Below are 22,486 nucleotides of genomic sequence, written 5' to 3' on the forward strand. Positions count from 1 at the left end.
TAAGGGTATATTGTATTTGTGCAAAATCCAAATATATGTAACAGGCAGAAGGAAGCATCTCCGACCCCATAAAGTATATATATTCTTGATCAGCATCAATAGCCGAGTCGATCTAGTCATGTCCGTCTGTCCGTCCGTCCGTATGTATGAACGCAAGGATCTCAGAACCTATAAGAGCTAGAGACTTGAAATTTTAGATGTAGGTGCTCCTAGTTCCCGCGCAGATCGAGTTTGTTTCCGATAATCGATAACTTACTCCGTTTCCAAGCAATCGATAAAAATCGATATCGATATCCTGTTGTTTGGGCAATTTTGGTAAATAATAGGAGCTAGAGTCACCAAACTTGACATATAGCTTCTAAAATAGAATATATATATGCATTTGATGTTGGAAGAAGAGGGTTCAGGGTATCCCCTAGTCGGGAGCTCCCGACTAGAACCTCTTACTTGTTTTCACTACTTTTTTATTTTACATTGAATGTTTTAGTTTTTAAGTGTCTTATCTTGAATTCTTGCGAGTTATTTTTTTTTTTATAAAAAGTGAGCCGAATATCGTCATAGGATTAAAAACAATATATAATAGAGATTTGCGTGTTAGGTGATCGTTCAGTTCTGGTTTTGGCATTAGGACTATATGATCCTTAATAAACAAATTCAAAATACACACACATACAAACAAGCACACATACAAACAATATGCCTTTTTTATTGAGTAAACGAAATGTTGACGAATACAATTACCGTTCTTTTCTTATTGCTTAACCAAATAACATTTTGGACTTTCTTAATTCAGTCCCAGTGTGGGTTTGGGCGTCATTTCTTCGGCGAGCAACAGTACCGGAATTGTCAGTGGCCCAGGTGTCAATAGCATAAGTGTCGGCATGCTGACGCCTGGCATGGTGGGGGCTACTGTCATGCTGCCAAACTCGTCATCAAGTTCCTCATCGTCATCTACATCGTCTTCGCACACGCACACACACTTGCAAATGATTCCCAGCAATACAGGAAACGGATCGGCAGCACCTCTCAATGGTGGCGCCTGTACACAACCTGGGGGTGGCGGCAGCGGTGGTGGAGGGGGTGGTGTTGGAGGCGGAGGCGGTGGCGGTGCGACTGCCGGTGCCGCGAGCACACAGCAACTGTCACCGCAAGCACCCCCGACCTATGTAAATTTGTAAAAACGATGGCAGCCCGCGGCGAAAATAAGCAGGCAACCTCCCGGACAACAACCTGCATCCGCATCCGCATCCTAAACTCCATTGCAGCCCAAACAAGAGGCAGGCGTACGACTCAGCATAAATGCCAGTAAATAACGTATATTTACATATACATAATTGTACATATTTCAGTGAATTCTTATTTTCATTACGATTAACCAAGCAACATTCAAATTATTATACTCTTTGCAAAAAGCTAGCATTAAGCCGCATTAGCATTAATTTGTAATAACAAACGACAATATTATAATTACATTTTTTTTAAAGTAACCAAAAAAAAAACACACTTAGAGCCGAGAAACGGCTTTCTAAATACGTGCAAAAATCTTCAAGATATAAAAATACTAACAAATGTAAATTGACTTTCCAAGCGGATTTTCATTTCAATTTTAAATTTTGATAGTAACACGTGAAATGATTCGAGATCAGAATCAGATCAAATGGTCCTTTGTATCACAAACATATATCATTAAGCTTATTACACACTGATAATAAATATGTGAGTGAGCAATTGTCTGTCCAAGCGAATCGGGTTGAATCACGTTGAATCATATGGTTCAGTCAGATAGTTTTTTAAATTTATAAATAACTTTTATATATTCTTCCTTTCGCCAAAGATTATTAGTATATAAATGAATTATAACAATTTCATTTTTTAAATATGAAATTTGCCTTAAATAAGCATTAAATGGATATTCTTGTATTATTTATTTTATTTTTTCTTATTGTATTTCGTTTCCATTTCCTTTCCAATGGACGTTGAGTAAAGAGTTGATGATCTAGTTAATTATATAATAATAATATTGTGCACAACAAATTGTAAAAGAAAAATGCGACTTGTTAAGTTATAATAGCTGTGCTAATGCGGCATGCAATGGTGCTAAGGGCTAGGAAATTATATCAAATATAAAAATATTTCATATGTATATAAATCAAACTTAGCTAATTCTATGTATTCTATGCTTACCTGTGTAAGCGCTTAATAATAAAATTAAATGTAAATGTATTGATTTTGATCATATACGAATATAATTTTGGGCACTTGTGTCCTTTGATAAAATTTATATTGATTGTAGGGAATATTTTTTGATGTGCGTATATGTATCAGTATACATATACATGCGCTTATATGTACATATATGTATATGTATATGTATATGTATATGTATATATATGTATATAATTTAAATGTGTTGTACTTAAACCGAGCTCAATTTTACATTTTTGCTAGAGCTGTTTGTTATTGTTGTCGTTGCTGTTGTTGTTGTTGTTGTTGTTATTGCAGTTGGTTGCCTTTTAATTTGACTTTGTGAACATGGTCTGTTTTACGACGAAACTGGCTTTTCTTTTAAATGTTGTATTATTGTTATGTTTATTGAACCACAGCCGTTTATGCCTTTTAACCATTATTTAATATATCTCATAATTTATTACGTATTATTGACTCCGATGAACACGTTCAAGTGTATTGATTGCTAATTCTACCATTTCAGTTACCCATTTATACATATTATTTGTTTTTTGTTTGTACATTTCGAAATGTCTGCAGATAAATTATTATTATGCATGCCTACTGGAACGTGCATTATCGGAAGTGCTGATGCTCTAATTTATATGCTTATATGATACGTCTTGAAATATACTTTATTTACTTATTTTTAGGGTCATTCGAATGTGCCTCCGATTATCAGTATAACTTTACCATTGCCCATATCGATTTTGTAAATTACATGCGTAATCAAAATTGTAGCGCAGATTGATTTCGGATTTCAATTAATTTTTTCAAATTGCGAAAGTCAATCACCTGGCAATTAGTATTTATAGAGACCCAAATAATAAATAAAGTGACCCCTAAAATTATTTGAATTTATTAATTTCCATACTATATACATTTTTTAATATGCTGTATATATATTGTGTACTTTATATTATATACATATATAATAATGTATATCATTATATATTATATTATATATGTATTATATACCATATACCTTATAAGCATATATATGTGATATGAATCAATTTTTTATTTTTATATACTGTTTCAGTATTTATGTTAAAATAATTTAAAGTTTCTGATTTTGTTATGATTCCTGCATGCAGCAATACTCCATTATTAATGTATCATCAATTTGAAGAGTTAAATATAAAAGGTCAGTTACAGCTGAAACATGACCATTTTATATTTAAAAGGTTATGTTGTATAGCTTGGGGTGTTATGAACAGTTCTGGAACGTTCTGGCTTGACCCTTCCAATTCCAGTTAACATAAAATCAAGAACAATTTGTTGTTAAATCAAATAATAAGTACAGAATTAATTGGTATATTTTAATTATTTATCAATAAACAAATAAATAAACTAACAAAAGCTTATAATTATGATTGTATAGGTTTTTTATAACCGAATCAAAAAATAGTTAAATTTGTTAAATATAATAACGATACATGATAAATTTGGAATTTGAATGCCAATCGCCAGGTTGAAAATAATATAGAGATAATGGCGTCGCTTTGACGTTTAAATCTGCTCTCAATCCTGCTTAGTCAACAGTGGCCCGCTCTCTTGATTTGAAATTGTATGCACTTGATTCGTTTAATACGTAATATCTTCTGTTCAAATATGTTTTTGCACGATCATTAGCTTATTCAAAGATACTTAACGCCCGGCCGTACCGTGTGCATGCACTTATTAAGTGAATGGTATTTTCTGCATATGTTGTGGAATGCCTTCATATTAGCCAATACCACATTTACCAATGCTTCAATTCTCATTTGTATGTAACTAATAATGCATATTATTTACGTTTCTTTTAATCCCGCAGACGCAAAAAGAAATGCATTCGCTACATGGAGGCATTGCATGGAAACGGCGCGCTGGCGAACGGTAGCGGCATGGATGATGCCGGCAATATGAGCCAGTTGAGTGATGATGACGACGATGACGAGGAACTGGGTGGTGCCAGCTGTGGCAGCGGGGATGAGACCGAGACAAATAAAATGGCCGACAACGACGACACAGAGTCAATGAGTCAGTCGCTGTCGAGCCCCGGCTGTCTGAGCGGACTGTCCAGTGTACAAAGTCCCTCGACAACAACGAGCCTGGCCAGTCCACTCAATATGAACATGCTAACTAGTCCAGCAACGCCCGCTATGCCCCCTGCAACCAGCAATATAGGCCCTCTCCCTGTTAATAACAGCACTGAGCAGGCAACGTCGAGCAGTCAATCACGATCAGCGCCTGGGTCTGCGACTGGGTCCAGCAGCGGATCAACATGTAGCATTAGTAACACACCGAATACCTCTAGCACAGCGTCGCCAGTGACGTCTGCGACCGGAACAGCGCCGACCTCTGCCAGTGAGCGCGCCATGATGCTTGGCTCCCGCTTTAGCCATTTGGGCATGGGCCTTTCTCTACCCGTGTGTGGCAGTAATCCAGAGCAACTATTCCAATCGCACACCCACCTGGCTGCTGTAAGCATCGCTGGCAGCAGCGGCAGCGGTAGCGGTAGCAGCAGCAGCAGCACTCCAACATCTTTGGCAACAAATGGCTTCAACAGTTATACGGGCTCTGTAACAGCGGGTGGTAGCATTAATACAATAGTACCAAATGCTGCAGCATCTGCATCGGCGCCGGCGCTGGCTTCTGGACCAGCAACAAGTTTACATCGCAATCCGATTGGCGCCAACCCACGCGACATCAACAATCCGTTGAGTATCAATCAGTTGACCAAGCGGCGAGAGGATAATAAAATTGTGATACTCGGCGGCTGTGACTCGCAATCAGCTTCAGCTATTTTACGCCATAATGCGGCCCATAATCCATATACGCACACGCACACGCACACTCACCCGCATCCGCATCCGCATCATGCGCTCTTCAGCAGCAGCTTTAGTCAACACTTCCAGCAACAGTTGAACAACCATTTGGCAGCCACAAGCAGCAGCGGCAGCAGCATCGGGTCAGTCGTGCAACCGATTGACACGCCCGCCATTAATAGTATGAAACGCCGCAATACATCCGATCCGCCAGCAGCGACCGGAAATACCGCAACTCCCAACGCAACCGAAACTGGAGCCATAAGTGTTTCGTAGCAGTCTGGCAATCCGGTATATGCGAATAAAGTAACAATCAGTAGAGCCTGGTCCCGCCCTGATGTCCATGCTTTAGTCATTAAGATATGGAGCAGCCAACCAGCTGATAAAGCTAAAGCTAAAGTTGGTACAACGTGCAATAAGAACCATCTCTATCGCCATTTAGCCCTCATTACCATCGCCATAGTTTTAACAAGAAACATGTGGCCATTATTGGATTAGTGCCAAAAGTACTCACTTTATATATACATACATATATAACATACTTATCAACAAACAATTATCTGACAGCATTGGAATTTAACGTATACAGTTCATAGTTCGAGTGTGCCACGAGATCTGGTGATTGGTGAAATGTCATGTTAAGACAACCCCACACAGTTTAGTTGAACTATCGTAGCTATCAAAATATACATACATATTGAGTGTAAATGTGCATGCATACATAATACACACATACATACAAGCATAAATATATTTCGGATAATCTATTAGAAAGTAGAGACCAATTGCAAGCTAAACTTGTAGGTTTTAGCGCAAGTAAGAGTACTGTGGCTGATTCCCCGACTTGGGGAGCTATCCAGCATCTCTATAGAAAAAAGTGTTTTCCCTGACCGTAAGAGCTAAAGAGCTAGAGAGCATTTAACTAACATAATGGAAATGTACGTTCTGGTGAATTCCACCCACAAGTTTGAAAAACCCGTGGAACCATGAAACTTTTTCATTTGCCCTTCGAACGGACAATAAACCCATTTTTAAAGATCTTTGTTCAAATTCATTTGAGAGGTGTTTCCCACACCTTTTGAAAAATCCATCTCTCCTTGTTGGAATCGGGAGTCAAAGGTATAGCCATTTTAACGCAGCTTAATGTTATGCAAATCTTACCTTTATTTAAATGATTCAAAAGGCAGAAGTATAAAATACGTAGTTTTTGGCAAATCGGCATATAAGGACTTACATTTCCATACGATTTTACCAATAAAAAAAATAAGCTAAAAAATAATACTTTTGTGTAGTTACTCATTTCCTAATTTTTAAAACAACTGACATTTTGATTTCTATGAATAACTACGTAGTCAATCCTTATGCATCCTTGATATTCACAATGCTAGATAACAAATATTAAATATAAAATAGAGAAAAGATAATGATACGAACATAGGGTTGATCTTTCTAAATGAGGGGTATCAAAGTTTGTTTTCAATAAAATTTCGTATAAAGCACAGTATTATTTAATGATAGTTAAAGAATATAATCTATTCATGTATGTATGTATGTATATCTGACAGTGTGTATGTGTGTACAAAGAAGCAACTTAAGACAAAACGTACGAATTTATTAAAAATTGGACCTGATAGCTATACTGTATGTATGTATATGTATATATATGCATAGTGTATAGTAATCTTCTTACGTACATATATGACTATATACTGCATACTATGTCTACTATATTTATAAAATTTAATGGGCAGAAATATTATTCTTCGATTCTTTTACAAAACAAGTTCTCGTTTGGTAATTTAAAAATATAAAAACAGCATTTAATATGATTATTAAAATAGCCAAGAATAAATGAAGATGTGAGTAACTGACACTTGCTAACAACAACAAAAATGTACCTCGAAAAAAGTGTTGTTAACCAACTTGTTCCCGCCAAGAAAGTCAAAAGTATTCAACACAGATTATCCCAGAAAGCATAACTACGATCAGATTTTAATTGTTTGGCCCACATGTGGTAAAAGTTAAGATATGCGAGAACACTTAAGTTGATCGGGGTACACGTGAAGGTTAAGAAACTTGTAAGCTAGTGTTATTAGCCCATTTCAATAGAATTTACAAATGGTTGAAAAATATTTTTTATTTGATTTATAGGGTAATCATCATTAATCGGCATTATGCAGCCGAGATTTCATATTTGTCTTATATATGTAATACGCCTGTATGTATGTTCGTGCTCAGATAGAGATATTTGGGTGGTTAAGAATCGGTATGATAACAATATCCAGATATTAAATTAATAGTTATCAATATCAGGTTAACTTGAATATTGCTTTATATAAATGATATGTGCGAAATATGAGCATAAACCTTCATACACAGTTAAATCAGTATGTAAATATACATATTCAACATGTATGTGTACATACAGTGTTGATTTAAATATATAGTATGGAGGACGTCAAGCCAAACATTTAGTACAGAAGTATAAATACTAATGTGAATTAAATTAATGCGATATTAAGCAAATGTGTATGTAAATATATATATATGTATATGTAAGCATAACAATGTGTGTTAAGCCATTGCCAATTATAAAAAGACTGTTAATACATATTTAAATTAATTACATATGTACATAGAATACATACGTGCGCATGCATACATATATATGCACTTATGTGTGCAAAAATGCATATGTATGTGCATATGTAAGCACACGTGTTTTAAGTCAATACGAGTATATATGTACATACTTGGCACGAATTACTTACATACATGCAACACTATGTACATAGGCAGACACACAAAAGGAACCTAACATATTTATGTAAATATGTGTAAATGTAATTATTAACTGGCAAACATTATGATGTACACACAGGTCACAGGTAATAAAAAGTATACGCAGTCGAAAGGATCGCAATCACGCAGACCTTGAAAAACATTGAAAAATGGTTTAAGGTATAGTTCTATGTACACACATATCTATAAATGTATGTATTTATATATATATATATTTGCAAAGTGAACGCTAGCTTTAGTAATTATTCTAATCAAAAGCAAAACATAAACAAAAATCAATATTATATTTAACTACGTTAACTATGCTTCCAGTTTTCTGTGTTTTTATTTAAATGTTTACCTAGTAAATAGTGCATATGAAACCGTTTTGCAATATTTACAGTTTAATTTATTGACTTTTACTTCTTAACGTTAACATTAATTTGCACTCCAACACGTGCGTGCATTTCTTATTTGGCGTTTCCGCATTATTAAGTTATTATTTAAATGCTAATTTACATTCAACACAATTTTTAAATAATATAATATTATTATAAGCCCACGCTCAATCCACAAATGCCTTTACATTTCAATGTGCAACGATGTACATACATACAACTCACTAACCTGTATGTGCATAGGCGTATATACTGTGTATCTCTGGAGAACAGACACTTTGAACAAATATGTTGTGAGTACTAGCAAATCAAAGCCTGCTAACCGTGAATGTATGTTGGAATGGCCCCCACATGTATACTCACATACCTTTGTATATTCTCTTCTCTGTACAACAGTTTCTTCGTTTACCTATAAGTGCAAAATTTTCAAAAGTTGCATGTATTACAATATACATATACATATTCGTATGTAACTTCACACATCAGAAATTGATGGTATTCTGTGCAATTTTGATTTGAAGCCAATGTGCTTCCTTAAACTTGGATTACCTACTGTACGCATTTTATTTGTCGACAAATACCATATTCTTTTGCTATTAGCTCTCGAGCCACCCAGTACTCAAATACAGATTAACGAATGACATTCAATATGTATATCAATAAATTCTCTAAAAGACAACATTCATTATATCAGGACAATGTGTATCTCTGTTGAAATTATTAAAAATGAAAACAGATAAAGAAGTAGAATTACACATTTATGTATGAATAAAACTCAGCGTTATTAGCAGCATTATATACAAAAAAGAACAAATTCATTTAAATTTACATTTATGCATTGCTGGATGAGACACTTGTTAGTAGGCTGCTTTGATTTGTTTGTATGTACATTTGTATTTTTAAAATGCACGAAAGAGAAATATGAAATAAGTACGAATAAATGATTTGCATTCAAAGTAAGCTAAGTCAATAATAATAACACAGATTGGTTAATTGTTCCGTTTATTTTTAGTAGCTCTTTTACTGTAAGTAGGCATATATAGTAGAGGTCAATACTAATAACATACACATATCTAGATTTTAAAGTATTTATATATACTTATGTACGTACATATTAAATGTTATATACACACACAGTTAATCTAAACATGTAGTTACATTATCTATAAATCAAAACGAAGCAACACAAAATAAGTAAAGCATTAACATAGGAAGACAAAGCAACCATAAGCTTAGTGAATAATTTGATGTATTGAAAAAAATAAATTACAAAAAACCAATAAGGTTTAATAAAAACAAAAACATGTTGACAAGAGAAAGAACCACGTGTACTTCAATTTGTGGGCGTTGTGGCTTAGAAACATTAACATAAATTTGACTTCCCATCGATGGATAGTATAGAAGTTGGATATACCTTTATTTCGTAAATCTAAACAGTTTTAAAAAGGTTTTACAACATTTATATGTGAATATCGTAAAAATCGATTTTTGGCTTGTTAGCTTGATAGTTGTTTATCCATAGATATGACCATCGATTAAATATGTTTGGTCAAGTGATCAGTAGAGCCTAAGAACAAATAATGTTTGCGCGCTCTTGTAAGCTGCTGCCCACTCTCTCGGCCTATCGTTCTGAGCGGAGCTTAATTTCAACAACCGAGGCACAACTGTTTCGAATTGGCTGCCAAGCAACAATATAATAATTCGTAATTTCTAATAAGTGTCCTGTGCGGCAAATAAATACATTCTTAACAAAAATATAATTCTTTGAATTTCGCTGCACACAAGCAGTGATAATTAATTAGTTGCCAAAGGCTTATAAATACACAAAATCATTAAAATTCAAGGGTAGACAGCTGGGTGCAATTAAGAATATTACTAAAGGAAAAGTCTTAAGGGGCTTTCCATATAACGGACGTGATTGTGATACATGCCGGCACAAAATAGTAATTTTGGTGAGCGGCCCCTGAATGAAATTACGCTGGCGAACCGTTGAGTGATGAAGAAGTGCGTCTGCAAATGCTCTGAGATGGGAGGAGAAGAAGGAAGTCGCAGAAAAAATATGTTAGACACGGGAGCCTCTGTCAGTCTGCTAGGCCGAGGATAGTTAGTTGGGAACTTGAATGGGCAGCGTAGCCGTCGATGGGTAGGGCAGCGGCGTCTGCCAGTCGATCAATTTGCGGCCGCGTTGTTCTACCTGTAAAACACAGAAGTAGAAGTTAAGAAATTTTATTTTACATGTTACATGTGATACCTGGGTATCTATTTCTGGCGATTTTTCGCGAACGCTCCAGAGGTGTTCGATTAGGGAGACGATCAGCGCTGATCTCACCAATTTTAAAAAGACCCACCTGTTGCGGATACAACGGAAACATCTGATCTAAAAAACCGATCCCGTGAAGGACAGGCATTTTCCATTGTCACCGGCAAAGCAAGACACCGTGTGGGCCGAGCTGGACAGGATGCTGCAGAATAACTGGACGACAGTGTGATGAGGCCTAGGAAATATAGATAGATGCCCGGAAGAACGCACGGTATATAAGCCAGAAAGGCCACTCTATCATTTTCGCCACATGCCATTAAAGCTCTGCGACACTGCCCGGAAATTATGGAGGATCATGGACAAGATGATCCCGGCAACTTTAGGGCCCAACGTATTCTTGTACTTGGATTATTTGTTGATCATTTCGGAAGATTTTAAGACGCATCTGAAGTATCTTAAAATGGTGGCCAAATGCTTAAAGTCCGCAATCGCATAGACATTCCGAAATCCAATTTCTGTTTTCGCAACATAAATTATGTGAGGCTCATTATAAACGGCGGGGCATTGCGAATGGATAAGGGCAGAGTGGAGATGATCCGGAACGTACGAAGCCCGAGCACAGCGGTGTGTATCGTCGCTTTATAAAGAGCTACAAAGACATTTCAGTTCCGTTGACTGATTCACTTAAGAAGAGAAAGGAAAAATTTGTGCTGAGCGCCGAGTCCGGAGAACAGTGCAAGGTAACTCTTACCACTCCGTGTTGGCCGATTTCAAAAGGCTCTTTTTCATCCAGTGTTATGCATTTCACTTCGAAGTAGGAGCCGTGGTGTTCCAGCTGGATGAACAGTAGCAAGAGAGGCCAATATAATTTTTTCGGTGATGGACAAGGATTGCCTGGCAGCCAAATTGCCCTTCGTAGAGATGCAAACCTGTAGATTATGATCATTTAAGCTGTAGGTGTTCTTTTTCTCAATCCGTTACGGGAGGGGACTATAGTGTTGTCGCTGACACATTATCTAGAAACTTCGAAGAGGCGGAAGTGACACCTGTTCAAGGAAACGGCGCAAGAAATTGGAGGATGATGTTGAAAACTCTGGATGCCGGAATTGCTAACCGATGGAGCATTAGCAAAACGTTGCATGCGCTGTGCAGGTGTCATTTTTGGCCCAAGATCCAAGTTCGGAATCACGTTCGGAAATGCGCCATCTGCGAGGAGACTAAGGTTCAGATATATAGGATGCAGGTGCAGGTTGGAATTGGGGAAGAAGTACGCACCGTTCGTCTATATATATATCCTTGTAGACCTTCTGGGTGGCCAAAAAATCGCTATAAAATTGGGTCTCCTCAACCATCTGGATCAAAAAATGATGTATTATGTAAGTATTACGCAATTCCTGCAAATAACGGAGGGTATACTGTTCATTACGTTCCAGATGCGTTTTCAACTATTCTACTGATTAATAATAAAGATAAGGCAGGAGGTAATTGTCAAAATCTGATATTATTTATACGTGGAAAACGGTACAGGCCAATTACCAAATCCTGCAATTATAATTGGCATAACTATGAAAAACAAGTAAGAGGTTCTAGTCGGGAGCTCCCGACTAGGGGATACCCTGAACCCTCTTACTCCAACACCAAATAAATTAATAAAAAAAGTTCCCTTGGCAGGGCTCGAATTTGCAACTGACCGCTTAACTTACTGTACTTATGATAAAAAAAAGGTACTAAAATAACATTACAAAAAAAAGATGCAATTACCATGCTATTAGAATGCGAAGCAGACGCGCATGAATGGGCGTGTGTACATGTATACAGAAATTCTTAAAGCTGCTGCCCCATTCAATTGCGCAGTTGCATATAACTTTGGTTTTTCTTAACCGATCTTTATGAAATTTTCTACAGTATATCTTATTGTACCATAGAATATTTGTGTAATCTGAAAAAGTCAATTGCATTTAAATTGTCGTTTAAATTGGTTGGCAATAAAAGTTGGGTTATTAACTTGATTTATAGCTCTGGGGTGGTAGCGGGGAGGTGGCGATAGGTATGAAATGAAAGTTACTTGAAATATCTATAATATTCTTGAAGCAACATATCATGTTTGGTGGCTCTAGCTCTTATTATTTACCCAAATTGCTTAAAAAAAACAGGATGCCGATATCGATTTTTATCGATTGCTTGGAAACGGAGTAAGTTATCGATTATCGGAAACAAACTCGATCTGCGCGGGATCTAGGAGCATCTACATCTAAAATTTCAGTCTCTAGCTCTTATAGGTTCTGAGATCCTTTGACTCATACATACGGACGGACGGACGGACGGACGGACACACAGACGGACATGGCTAGATCGACTCGGCTATTGATGCTGATCAAGAATATATATACTTTATGGGGTCGGAGATGCTTCCTTCTGCCTGTTACATACATTTGGATTTTGCACAAATACAATATACCCTTATACCCATTTTTAATGGATTCAGGGTATAAAAATTATAATAAAAGCATGGGCGGTAACAATAACATATAAATTTGGTCAGTTCGAATTAAAATTCTTAAAGGAATTCCTACTATTCCTGCTCAAGCACCAACAATAATGTATAATGTTCCAATATCTTTATGATTTGTTGAAAATAATGATAATTGCGATTAAGTGGCTAAAGTTGGGAGACAGATTGTAAATCTTAAAGCCTTTAACCTTAAATATAGAATAAAATATTGAAATTAAAATTAATCCAAAAATTGATAAAAATATACAGTATGTCAATAAAGTGTTTTTACTAACAAAAAAAAACTAATTTTTTGGGTTTAGTTGAAAATAAATGTACCTAAAAGTGAGAATTTTTTTTCAATTATAATTTATTTCGATTCTATATTTTTCCTAGAACTTAATGGCAAAAAGAATTGTTAAATAACATTACCCAAACATTTTATAAAATTAAAAAACTAAAAACATTCACATTTTATGCTGTCAATAAAGTGTTTTTACAGCTACGGTAAATTGTTTTGCCGTTCTCTTTTGGGTGATCCCGTTAGATTTGGGCCCATGCGTTTTGGCTTCTCTTGTGTCTTCGACTTTTCTTGTCATTTTCTATTGCAATTTATAACGTTTTGCTTTAATTTTATGAAAAATAAAATGCCAGGAAAAAGAACAACTTTTGAAGTCGCTCAGCTGGTGTATTATAACCATCAGATGGGACGTCAAGTCTCGGAACTGGCTGATATGTTTAATTTATCAAAAGCAACGATATACAACATATTAAACAGAGCCAATAAGGAAGATAGGCTAGAGGCAAAGCCAGTATGTGGTCGACCCTGCAAAATTTCTGACAGAGATAAGCGAAAAATTCTGAGAAAAATTGAGAAAAATCCACAAATTTCGCTTAGGGATATTGCTCAGGAGTTCAAGGAAGAAAGTGGTGTTGATGTGTCACATGAAACTGTCCGAAAATTACTGAATTCCAATGACTACACATCACGAGTTGCCAGGAAAAAACCTCTACTATCGGCGGCGAATATTTTGAAGCGGCTATCGTTCGCTCAAGTCCATGTAAATAGTTCGAACGATTTTTGGAGTAACGTCATATTCTGTGACGAAAGCAAGATGATGCTATTCTACAACGATGGGCCATCCAGAGTCTGGAGAAAGCCACTAACAGCGTTGGAAAACCGCAATATTATTCCAACCGTTAAATTCGGAAAACTATCAGTGATGGTGTGGGGGTGTATTTCGAGCAAGGGTGTAGGAGATTTGACCTTCATTGAGAATACCATGGATGCTAGACAATATCTGAGCATTTTACAGACACATCTCGTCAGTAGTGCACAGAAATTTGGATTCTATGAGGGCAATAAGCCAATTTTTAAATTTTACCAGGACAATGACCCGAAGCATAAAGCTCATATGGTAAGAGTTTGGCTGTTGTACAACTGTGGAAAGGTGTTAGACACTCCACCACAAAGTCCAGATATGAATCCAATAGAAAATGTGTGGTCATATTTGAAAAAAAAAGTCGCAAAGCGGAGTCCAAAATCAAAAACTGATTTAAAAGCTGCTGTACTGGAAGAATGGCAGAAGATTCCAGAAACATACATACAAAACCTTATTGTTTCAATGAAACGGCGATTGCAGGCAGTATGTGACGCTAATGGCAGCCACACAAAGTATTAAAAAAAAATATTCCTGTTTTTTTAACATTGTTATTTAGTAATAAAGTTTCGTGTAAAAACACTTTATTGACAGCATAAAATTTGAATGTTTTTAGTTTTTTAATTTTATAAAATGTTTGGGTAATGTTATTTAACAATTCTTTTTGCCATTAAGTTCTAGGAAAAATATAGAATCGAAATAAATTATAATTGAAAAAAAATTCTCACTTTTAGGTACATTTATTTTCAACTAAACCCAAAAAATTAGTTTTTTTTCGTTAGTAAAAACACTTTATTGACATACTGTACATATTAAGTATGGTTTTAAACTAAAATCATTGATTTTAGAGTTAATAACTCAATAATTTCGTAGCAATTAAGTATAAATGAGAGGAGAGAGTTCTCAGTTGAGAGTGATTGACGTGTTTTACTTGTGCTCCAAGATTTTTATATATTTTTGCGCTTTAATCCTGCTTTTCATTTCAAAATTTTTCATTTTTCGGTGCTTTATTTAAAAAGCTTTTATATACTGTGCAGTGTTATCTGTTGTGCAGCGTAAGTCTGTTAATTATTGCATTTTTAAAACGCGGCGTCAGTTCCGTGTTGTTGTTATTGCCTGTTTTGATTATTTTGCTTTGGTGCTCCCCTGTGCATACACTTGTTTGTGCGTGTGTTCGCTGCATACTTTCTGCTTGTGCATCGCGCTCTCGCAAATTTGCTCTATTGCTTTTCGCTCCAAACAATTTGTTTGTGTACGAATAATTGTTTTTTGAGTGTTTACTTGCTCTATCTTGTGCACCGTTTTCGTTTTGCTCTGTGCTCTCGAAAATTGCATACGCATTTAATAATTATGTTGTGCTCTAAGAAACCGTGCACGTTCAAGCAGGCTGATGATTCTGCACTGCCGCAATTTGTTAATTGCTGGCTGTGTGACAATATAATGCATGCCAAATGCGCAGGTCTCACTGGGCGTGATTGCGACAAGATCGCTGCTATTGCCAAGAAGGGCTGTGGTGGCTTGTGTTGGTCGTGCCCAGAATGCATCGACAAGCAAATTGATTTCTCCAGAATGTATAATTCTGTGAGAAATCAGTTCTTAAAATTGAATAGTGTGGCTAAGCAGCTCTCGAGTAATTTTGACTCGAGTTTCGAGTTGCTTGGCAACTATAAGCGTAACCAGCCTGTCACCCTTCCAGTCCCTTCAATACAGGGTACTATTTCTGCCCCAAAAAACTAGCTTCATCTTCTGACCAAATCTTTACTCATTATCAGAATGTCAGAGGTCTCATTTCAAAGCTTAAAAATCTTTTCATGGCCAGCACTTCCTTCGATTTGGATATAATAGCATTTTCAGAAACATGGTTGAACTCAACCATATCTGATTTTGAGATTTTATCTAATAACTTTATTTTGTATAGAAATGATCGGCCGACTCGAGGTGGTGGGGTGTTAATTGCCGTTAAAGCCACTCTCCAGTCAGAACTTTTCTGTTTTAGTACGTCTACTGACGCTGAGATTGTCTCAGTTAAGGTGTCTTTTCCTACACGGAATGTCTATGAAACATGCTCTTATGTCCCACTTTCTTCTGATATTCAAGTTTATATGAAACATATTACTTGTATTAAAGAAGTTTCTTCACACGTGCTTGATAATGACCTATTTATGGTGTTGGGTGATTTTAATTTGCCCAACATCTCTTGGTCATTATTTACTGCCAAAAATTATCTAGTGCCCTCAGCACAGCACGATTTTATAGACTGCATGCTTGATCTTTCGTTGTTTCAAATCAATTCAATTTCTAATCATTTGATTAGAACACTTGACCTTGTATTTGCTAACGACTACCTTATTTCTAATGTGTCTAGGTCCCCTCCTTTATCTCTTCCTGAGGATGTCTATCATCCTACCTTAGAGATTGCAATGCTCAATTGCCAGCAATGACACTAATTCTGCTAACCTCTTTGCTAATTTTTTCCATCAACTTACTCTTCAGTCTGTCCTAATACTAATTCTTACCCTTATACTATTTCTTTCCTATTAGCTATAGATTCTTTAAAATCTTCTTACTCTCCTGGGCCGGACAATATTCCTAGTTGTCCACTCAAGGAGTGTAGTTCTTCCCTTCTTTATCCATTGCTAAAGCTTTTTAATCTATCCCTTGAAACTTCTGTCTTTCCATCTCTTTGGAAAGAATCTTATATCATTCCTCTTCACAAGAAAGGTGGGAAGTCTGATATACGAAATTACAGGGGCATTGCAAAACTGTCCGCTATTCCTAAATTATTTGAAAAAAAATCACTTCGAATTTGCAGCATTTCTGCAAATCAGTTGTTTCCCCTGGTCAACATGGATTCGTAAAGAATCGCTCAACTATGACCAATCTGCTTGAGTTTACTTCCTTGGTAAATGATGCTTTCCTTTCGAAAATGCAAACTGATGTCATTTACACTGACTTCAGTAAGGCGTTTGACTCTGTGCACCATGACATTTTACTCTTTAAACTTGACCGAATAGGTTTCCCCCTGTCTCTTTTGCTTTGGATTAATTCTTATTTAAAAGGTAGGACCCAAAGAGTAATGCTGAGGCTGACTACCTCTAAACGGGTTCACGTTACTTCTGGTGTTCCTCAAGGTAGTCATCTTGGACCTTTACTCTTTACTCTTTTTATAAATGATCTCCCCTCTGTTATATCACATGCCCGTGTACTCGAGTATGCGGACGATGTCAAACTTCTTCTATCATACACTAATCCCCTACATCATTCTCGTTTACAAGACGATTTGAACGCTATGCAACTTTGGTGTTTGGACAATCAATTGCATCAAAATTGTTCAAAGTGTATGTTTATGACATTTAATCGTACTACACCTTATCTTGTCAGTTATACAATCGACAATATCCCTTTGTAACGTATACTAACAGTTAAGGATCTAGGCGTTATTTTTTATTCTAAACTCTGTTTCAATCTTCACATATATACCATCGTTAATGAGGCAAAAGGTGTACTTGGATTCATTAAACGATGGTCTAAAGAGTTTAACGATCCTTTTATAACAAAACTTGCTCTTGCATCTGGTCTCCACAGTATAACAATAGCCAGGATCGTATTGAATCTGTTCAGAAGCAATTTCTGCTTTTTGCCTTACGAGGTTTAAATTGGGACCCTAATCTTCGGTTGGCATCCTACTCCAGCACTCTGCTTCTTCTCAACCTTCCGTCGTTAACCAACCGTAGAACAATTCTCGGTGTTGCCCTTCTACATAAGTTGATTATTGACGACATAGATTCCCCTTCTCTGCTAGGGCGTCTTCAATTCTCTGTTCCGGCTAGACCAACTAGAAATTATCGCCCTTTATTCCTATCTACGTGCACAACAGACTACGCTATGCACAATCCTTTTCGCGTGCTATGTACAAATTATAATAGTTTGCATCACGTTTTCTCTACAGAGCTGTCTCTACCCCTAATAAAATCGTTGCTTTAAGGATACCTTCGGGAAGTCGCTGACCATTCCCAGCTATGAGCAGGGGCATAGCTTGCCGGACAGGCTGAGTGCTATGATTTTTTTTTTTAGTTTAGAGTGCTCTGGTGTTGCCGTAGGTCATGATCTTCTGGCTCGTTAGTGTAGCTAGTTACACTAGTTCGTTATAGTTCTTCAGAAAAAACGATTTATTAAAGCTCTTACCATATCAGCCGGTCCCTTAATTGTGTTTCCCTATGTTCCTTAAGCTTACTAATGCTTTGAACTACCATCGTATTAAAATGAATATAATATAAACTATTAATTGGTGTAATTGTTCTGGAGACGTTGTCATATTTGGTTTGTTTTCCTGAATTTCTAAAACTTCGTACAGATTTCGTATAAAGTCTATACTGCTTCCTTGTCTTTTTGTCTTTTTCGAATCATCTATTTCACAATTTTGCAATGTAAATTTATTTAATACCTACATATAAACTCCTTATTTGGTTGATGCCTTGCATTGAGTGAGGTTTTGTGCCGCTGCCGTCGATGCATCGGTTAGTGACCCGCTCTGATGCTGGGTAATCTTGGTAACTCGCTCAATTACTCACTTAATAATAATTTATAATTGTTCGGTTTACAAAAATGCGACGAATTCTTTGCACCTAATGAAAAAGAAATTGTCAGTATTAAAGTTATTTGACTCAAAGGAGGGGAGTCTTCTTGGCTTTCGCATAGATTTCATCTCGAATTTGGAGGGTGGCGTTATGCCAATAATTTATTAGCAACACAGGATGGGAAGGTGCGCCATGGCAACAACACCGATTGATGTCCGATTTTGCATTAGTAAATTTTGTTATCATCGTTTTTTCACTGTTTTTCCACTGGGCTTTGCTTACGGTTTGAAGTCAGCTGTTTAGCGATGTGCATACTTGGTGGACTATTGTACAATAGTTCGTGCCGGCGGGCACTGGTATACCCACCTCTGAAGAGAGTACTGGCTAGTCGGCGCTGCCCTTGAGTGACAAGCCGCCACGTAACAATGTCAATCACCTCCAATGTATTTTATAGCGTGATTCCACTATGCTCAAAATATGTTACATTTACAAACTTCATATTATGCGATTCCATAAGCAAGTGTCAGTTGTCGGTGACTTATTAATTTCAAGAGTATCGCTTCTTTAAATAAACCGTTGATCGGTTTGACTTGATTTACCAAATAATACAGCTCTGAAGTAGGGGCTCCATTTAATGGACTCTTTGCAGGATTTGGTCTTATTGCAATGTTAAACACTGGAGTTTGTAAAACTTAAAATATAATTTTAAGTTACCTCTTGTCTACGTTGCTATATCATCTGTTCATGGTCACGATACTATTATATTTTTCATAACATCGATACGAAATTCGATAAATCATCACAACAAGCACGAATTATTCGGGGCGAATACCAAAATTTTTTGCAAATGTGAAAAACGTTGTTTCTTATGGGAAAAATAAGCGAAAGCAGCCTATCCCTGTCAGCCTTCTGGTCCCCACGATACAAGCCGTTACTGCCGTAAAAAACTAACTACGTCTTCCGACCTAGTTTCCATTCATTACCAGAATAAAAGAGGTCTCATTTCTATGCTTCGATTCGGATATAATCGCATTTGCAGAAACATGGTTAAATCACTAACCATACAATGTATAGACATACCAAATGGCACTTTTAATCGAAACATGAAAAATCGAAACGAGGCGACCCCAATGGTACCTGCGACCATTTTAGTGTGCCCAGACAGAGTAAGACTGCTGAGAGAGGCAGCCGAACGCCGGTCTCAAAAGCCGAACGTTCAGTATGAAGCCGCATCTCGCTCAGCGCACAACGTCGCGGCTGTTGATGCGATTTCTTAATATATGTATGTATGCCATTTTTAAATCCTTACAGCCCAAAAACATATATGTGTATGCATGTGCCTCGCTCATTGCTTTGCGCATTTGCGTCCATCTCTTTCTCCCTCCCCGAGATCTACAAACATTCCTATGTTTGTGTTGTGTGGATGTGCGCACAAGTAGATCGCGGAGTTTGTCGCGAGCCAGAGGTTTCTTCAATTGTGTGCCTTTTGTGCCTGTGGTGGCAATAGGCACTCACATTTAAATGCTCTATGATGTATTTCTTCGTCCAGTCAGGCATGATGACAACAATGTGATCTAATTTTATTTAATACACAATTAATTGACCTAAATTAAATATTTATATTTATTTTCTATTTAATGTAGGGACATATTTTGCTTAAAATACAAAAATATCTAAGTCGTATTTCTGCAAGGGTAATTCATCGTCGGCTTGTAAGAATTTTCAGAACAGGTCAAAAATTGCCAATGTTCAATTTTTGCGACTTGCTGCTTGTGCACACGCACACTCTTTCGAGTAAGCAGTTGTGTGATATTATTAAAGGGTTTGGCCTGTTCATGTGCAAAATTAATATTTTTCATGCTTGTTGTAAGGGTAAGGGTACCTGATCGCTGGCATGTATGCATGATAACTTTTTGGTACGGCAAACTACGCACACTAACACAGTTTTCTATATGGATGGAAGCATTAATGCGTTTGTGTGCGTGTTGGTTGCCTGCCTGCCTATCCGATGCAAATTTGACAAAATTTGAAGTTTTTGGCATTTGTGAATTTCGAGCTCTACACACACACATATACACACTCACAAATGTGTGTGAATGAGCTGATCAAGGGTTTGTCGTGCGGCAGAGATATTTTTATGAATGGGTGCGTAAATTTGGGTGACTGGCACGGTCTTTGTTTTTTTTTGGCATGCCTGCGGTGGGCTTGCAGACGGGCTTGAATGAAACAGGTGGATCGCACTTGTCGCTCGCTTGAAACTTTGATATGGAAAAAATGCAAGTAATCTTTTTATGAATTTATTGGTATTATTATAATCTAAGGTTAAAGGGTTTTATGACAGGCATTAACGATCAGAATGTCTAGCATGCGTCTGGATCCATACCATTTTCATTGCCTCTTTATTCATTTGTGCCTTTTGCGGCTGCAAGCCCACCGCAGGCATGCCAAAAAAAAAACAAAGACCGTGCCAGTCGCCCAAACTTACGCACCCATTCATAAAAATATCTCTGCCTCACGACAAACCCTTGATCAGCTCATTCACACACATTTGTGAGTGTGTATATGTGTGTGTGTAGAGCTCGAAATTCACAAATGCCAAAAACTTCAAATTTTGTCAAATTTGCATCGGATAGGCAGGCAGGCAACCAACACGCACACAAACGCATTAATGCTTCCATCCATATAGAAAACTGTGTTAGTGTGCGTAGTTTGCCGTACCAAAAAGTTATCATGCATACATGCCAGCGATCAGGTACCCTTACCCTTACAACAAGCATGAAAAATATTAATTTTGCACATTAACAGGCCAAACCCTTTAATAATATCACACAACTGTTTACTCGAAAGAGTGTGCGTGTACACAAGCAGCAAGTCGCAAAAATTGAACATTGGCAATTTTTGACCTGTTCTGAAAATTCTTACAAGCCGACGATGAATTACCCTTGCAGAAATACGACTTAGATATTTTTGTATTTTAAGCAAATATTGTCCCTACATTGAATAGAAAATAAATATAAATATTTAATTTAGGTCAATTAATTGTGTATTAAATAAAATTAGATCACATTGTTGTCATCATGCCTGACTGGACGAAGAAATACATGATAGAGCATTTAAATGTGAGTGCCTATTGCCACCACTGGCACAAAAGGCACACAATTGAAGAAACCTCTGGCTCGCGACAAACTTCGCGATCTACTTGTGCGCACATCCACACAACACAAACATAGGAATGTTTGTAGATCTAGGGGAGGGAGAAAGAGATGGACGCAAATGCGCAAAGCAATGAGCGAGGCACATGCATACACATATATGTTTTTGGGCTGTAAGGATTTAAAAATGGCATACATACATATATTAAGAAAACGCAGCATCAGCCGCGTCGTTGTGCGCTGAGGGAGATGCGGCTTCATACTGAACGTTCGCCTTTTGAGGCCGGCGTTCGGCTGCCACTCTCAGCAGTCTTACTCTGTCTGGGCACACTAAAATGGTCGCAGGTACCATTGGGGTCGCCTCGTGAGTCAAGGTCAAGGACGGACGGATATAGGTGCTGCTAGCTCCCGCGCAGATCGAGTTTGTTTCCGATAATCGATAACTTACTCCGTTTCCAAGCAATCGATAAAAATCGTAATCGATATCCTGTTTTTTGGGCAATTTTGGTAAATAATAAGAGCGAGAGTCACCAAACTTGACATATAGCTTCTAAAATAGAATATATATATGCATTTGATGTTGGAAGTCGGGAGCTCCCGACTAGAACCTCTTACTTGTTTTTATTTGTTG

At 37.0% G+C, this 22,486-nt stretch overlaps 1 protein-coding gene and 1 long non-coding RNA gene across 19 annotated transcripts in view; one reads left to right on the forward strand and one right to left on the reverse strand.

Moving 5' to 3' along the window:
• The window catches only part of LOC115767955 (protein pangolin, isoforms A/H/I/S), a 71,310-nt gene extending 62,206 nt beyond the window's left edge, over positions 1-9,104 (forward strand). For 7 of the 10 annotated variants that reach the window (XM_030712345.1, XM_030712344.1, XM_030712347.1 and 4 more), the window contains one exon: positions 4,043-9,104. In XM_030712345.1, coding sequence (XP_030568205.1) covers positions 4,043-5,312 — 1,270 coding nt within the window. In that variant the 3' untranslated portion in view covers positions 5,313-9,104. Of the gene's footprint in view, positions 1-793; positions 1,876-4,042 lie in introns of those variants that run through there. The other 3 variants (XM_030712350.1, XM_030712351.1, XM_030712342.1) reach the window with 3 other exon arrangements.
• A 96-nt stretch (positions 9,105-9,200) lies between these two features.
• Positions 9,201-19,447, reverse strand: LOC115767957. 9 transcript variants are annotated; one of them, XR_004018459.1, is made up of 6 exons: positions 18,986-19,001; positions 18,575-18,751; positions 11,751-11,869; positions 11,227-11,692; positions 10,467-11,158; positions 9,201-10,409 (listed from the first exon to the last, which is right to left on the reverse strand). It is a non-coding gene; the product is annotated as an uncharacterized LOC115767957 (long non-coding RNA). The 9 variants fall into 9 exon arrangements; XR_004018456.1 differs by lacking the exon at positions 18,986-19,001 and adding an exon at positions 18,909-18,970; XR_004018462.1 differs by lacking the exon at positions 18,986-19,001 and having other exon boundaries at positions 11,227-11,521; positions 11,590-11,692; positions 18,575-18,970.
• Positions 19,448-22,486: the final 3,039 nt, after the last annotated feature.

This window comes from Drosophila novamexicana, unplaced genomic scaffold, assembly GCF_003285875.2.
Source record: "Drosophila novamexicana strain 15010-1031.04,08,12 unplaced genomic scaffold, DnovRS2.1 tig00001515-arrow-arrow-pilon, whole genome shotgun sequence".
NCBI classification, from domain to species: domain Eukaryota; kingdom Metazoa; phylum Arthropoda; class Insecta; order Diptera; family Drosophilidae; genus Drosophila; species Drosophila novamexicana.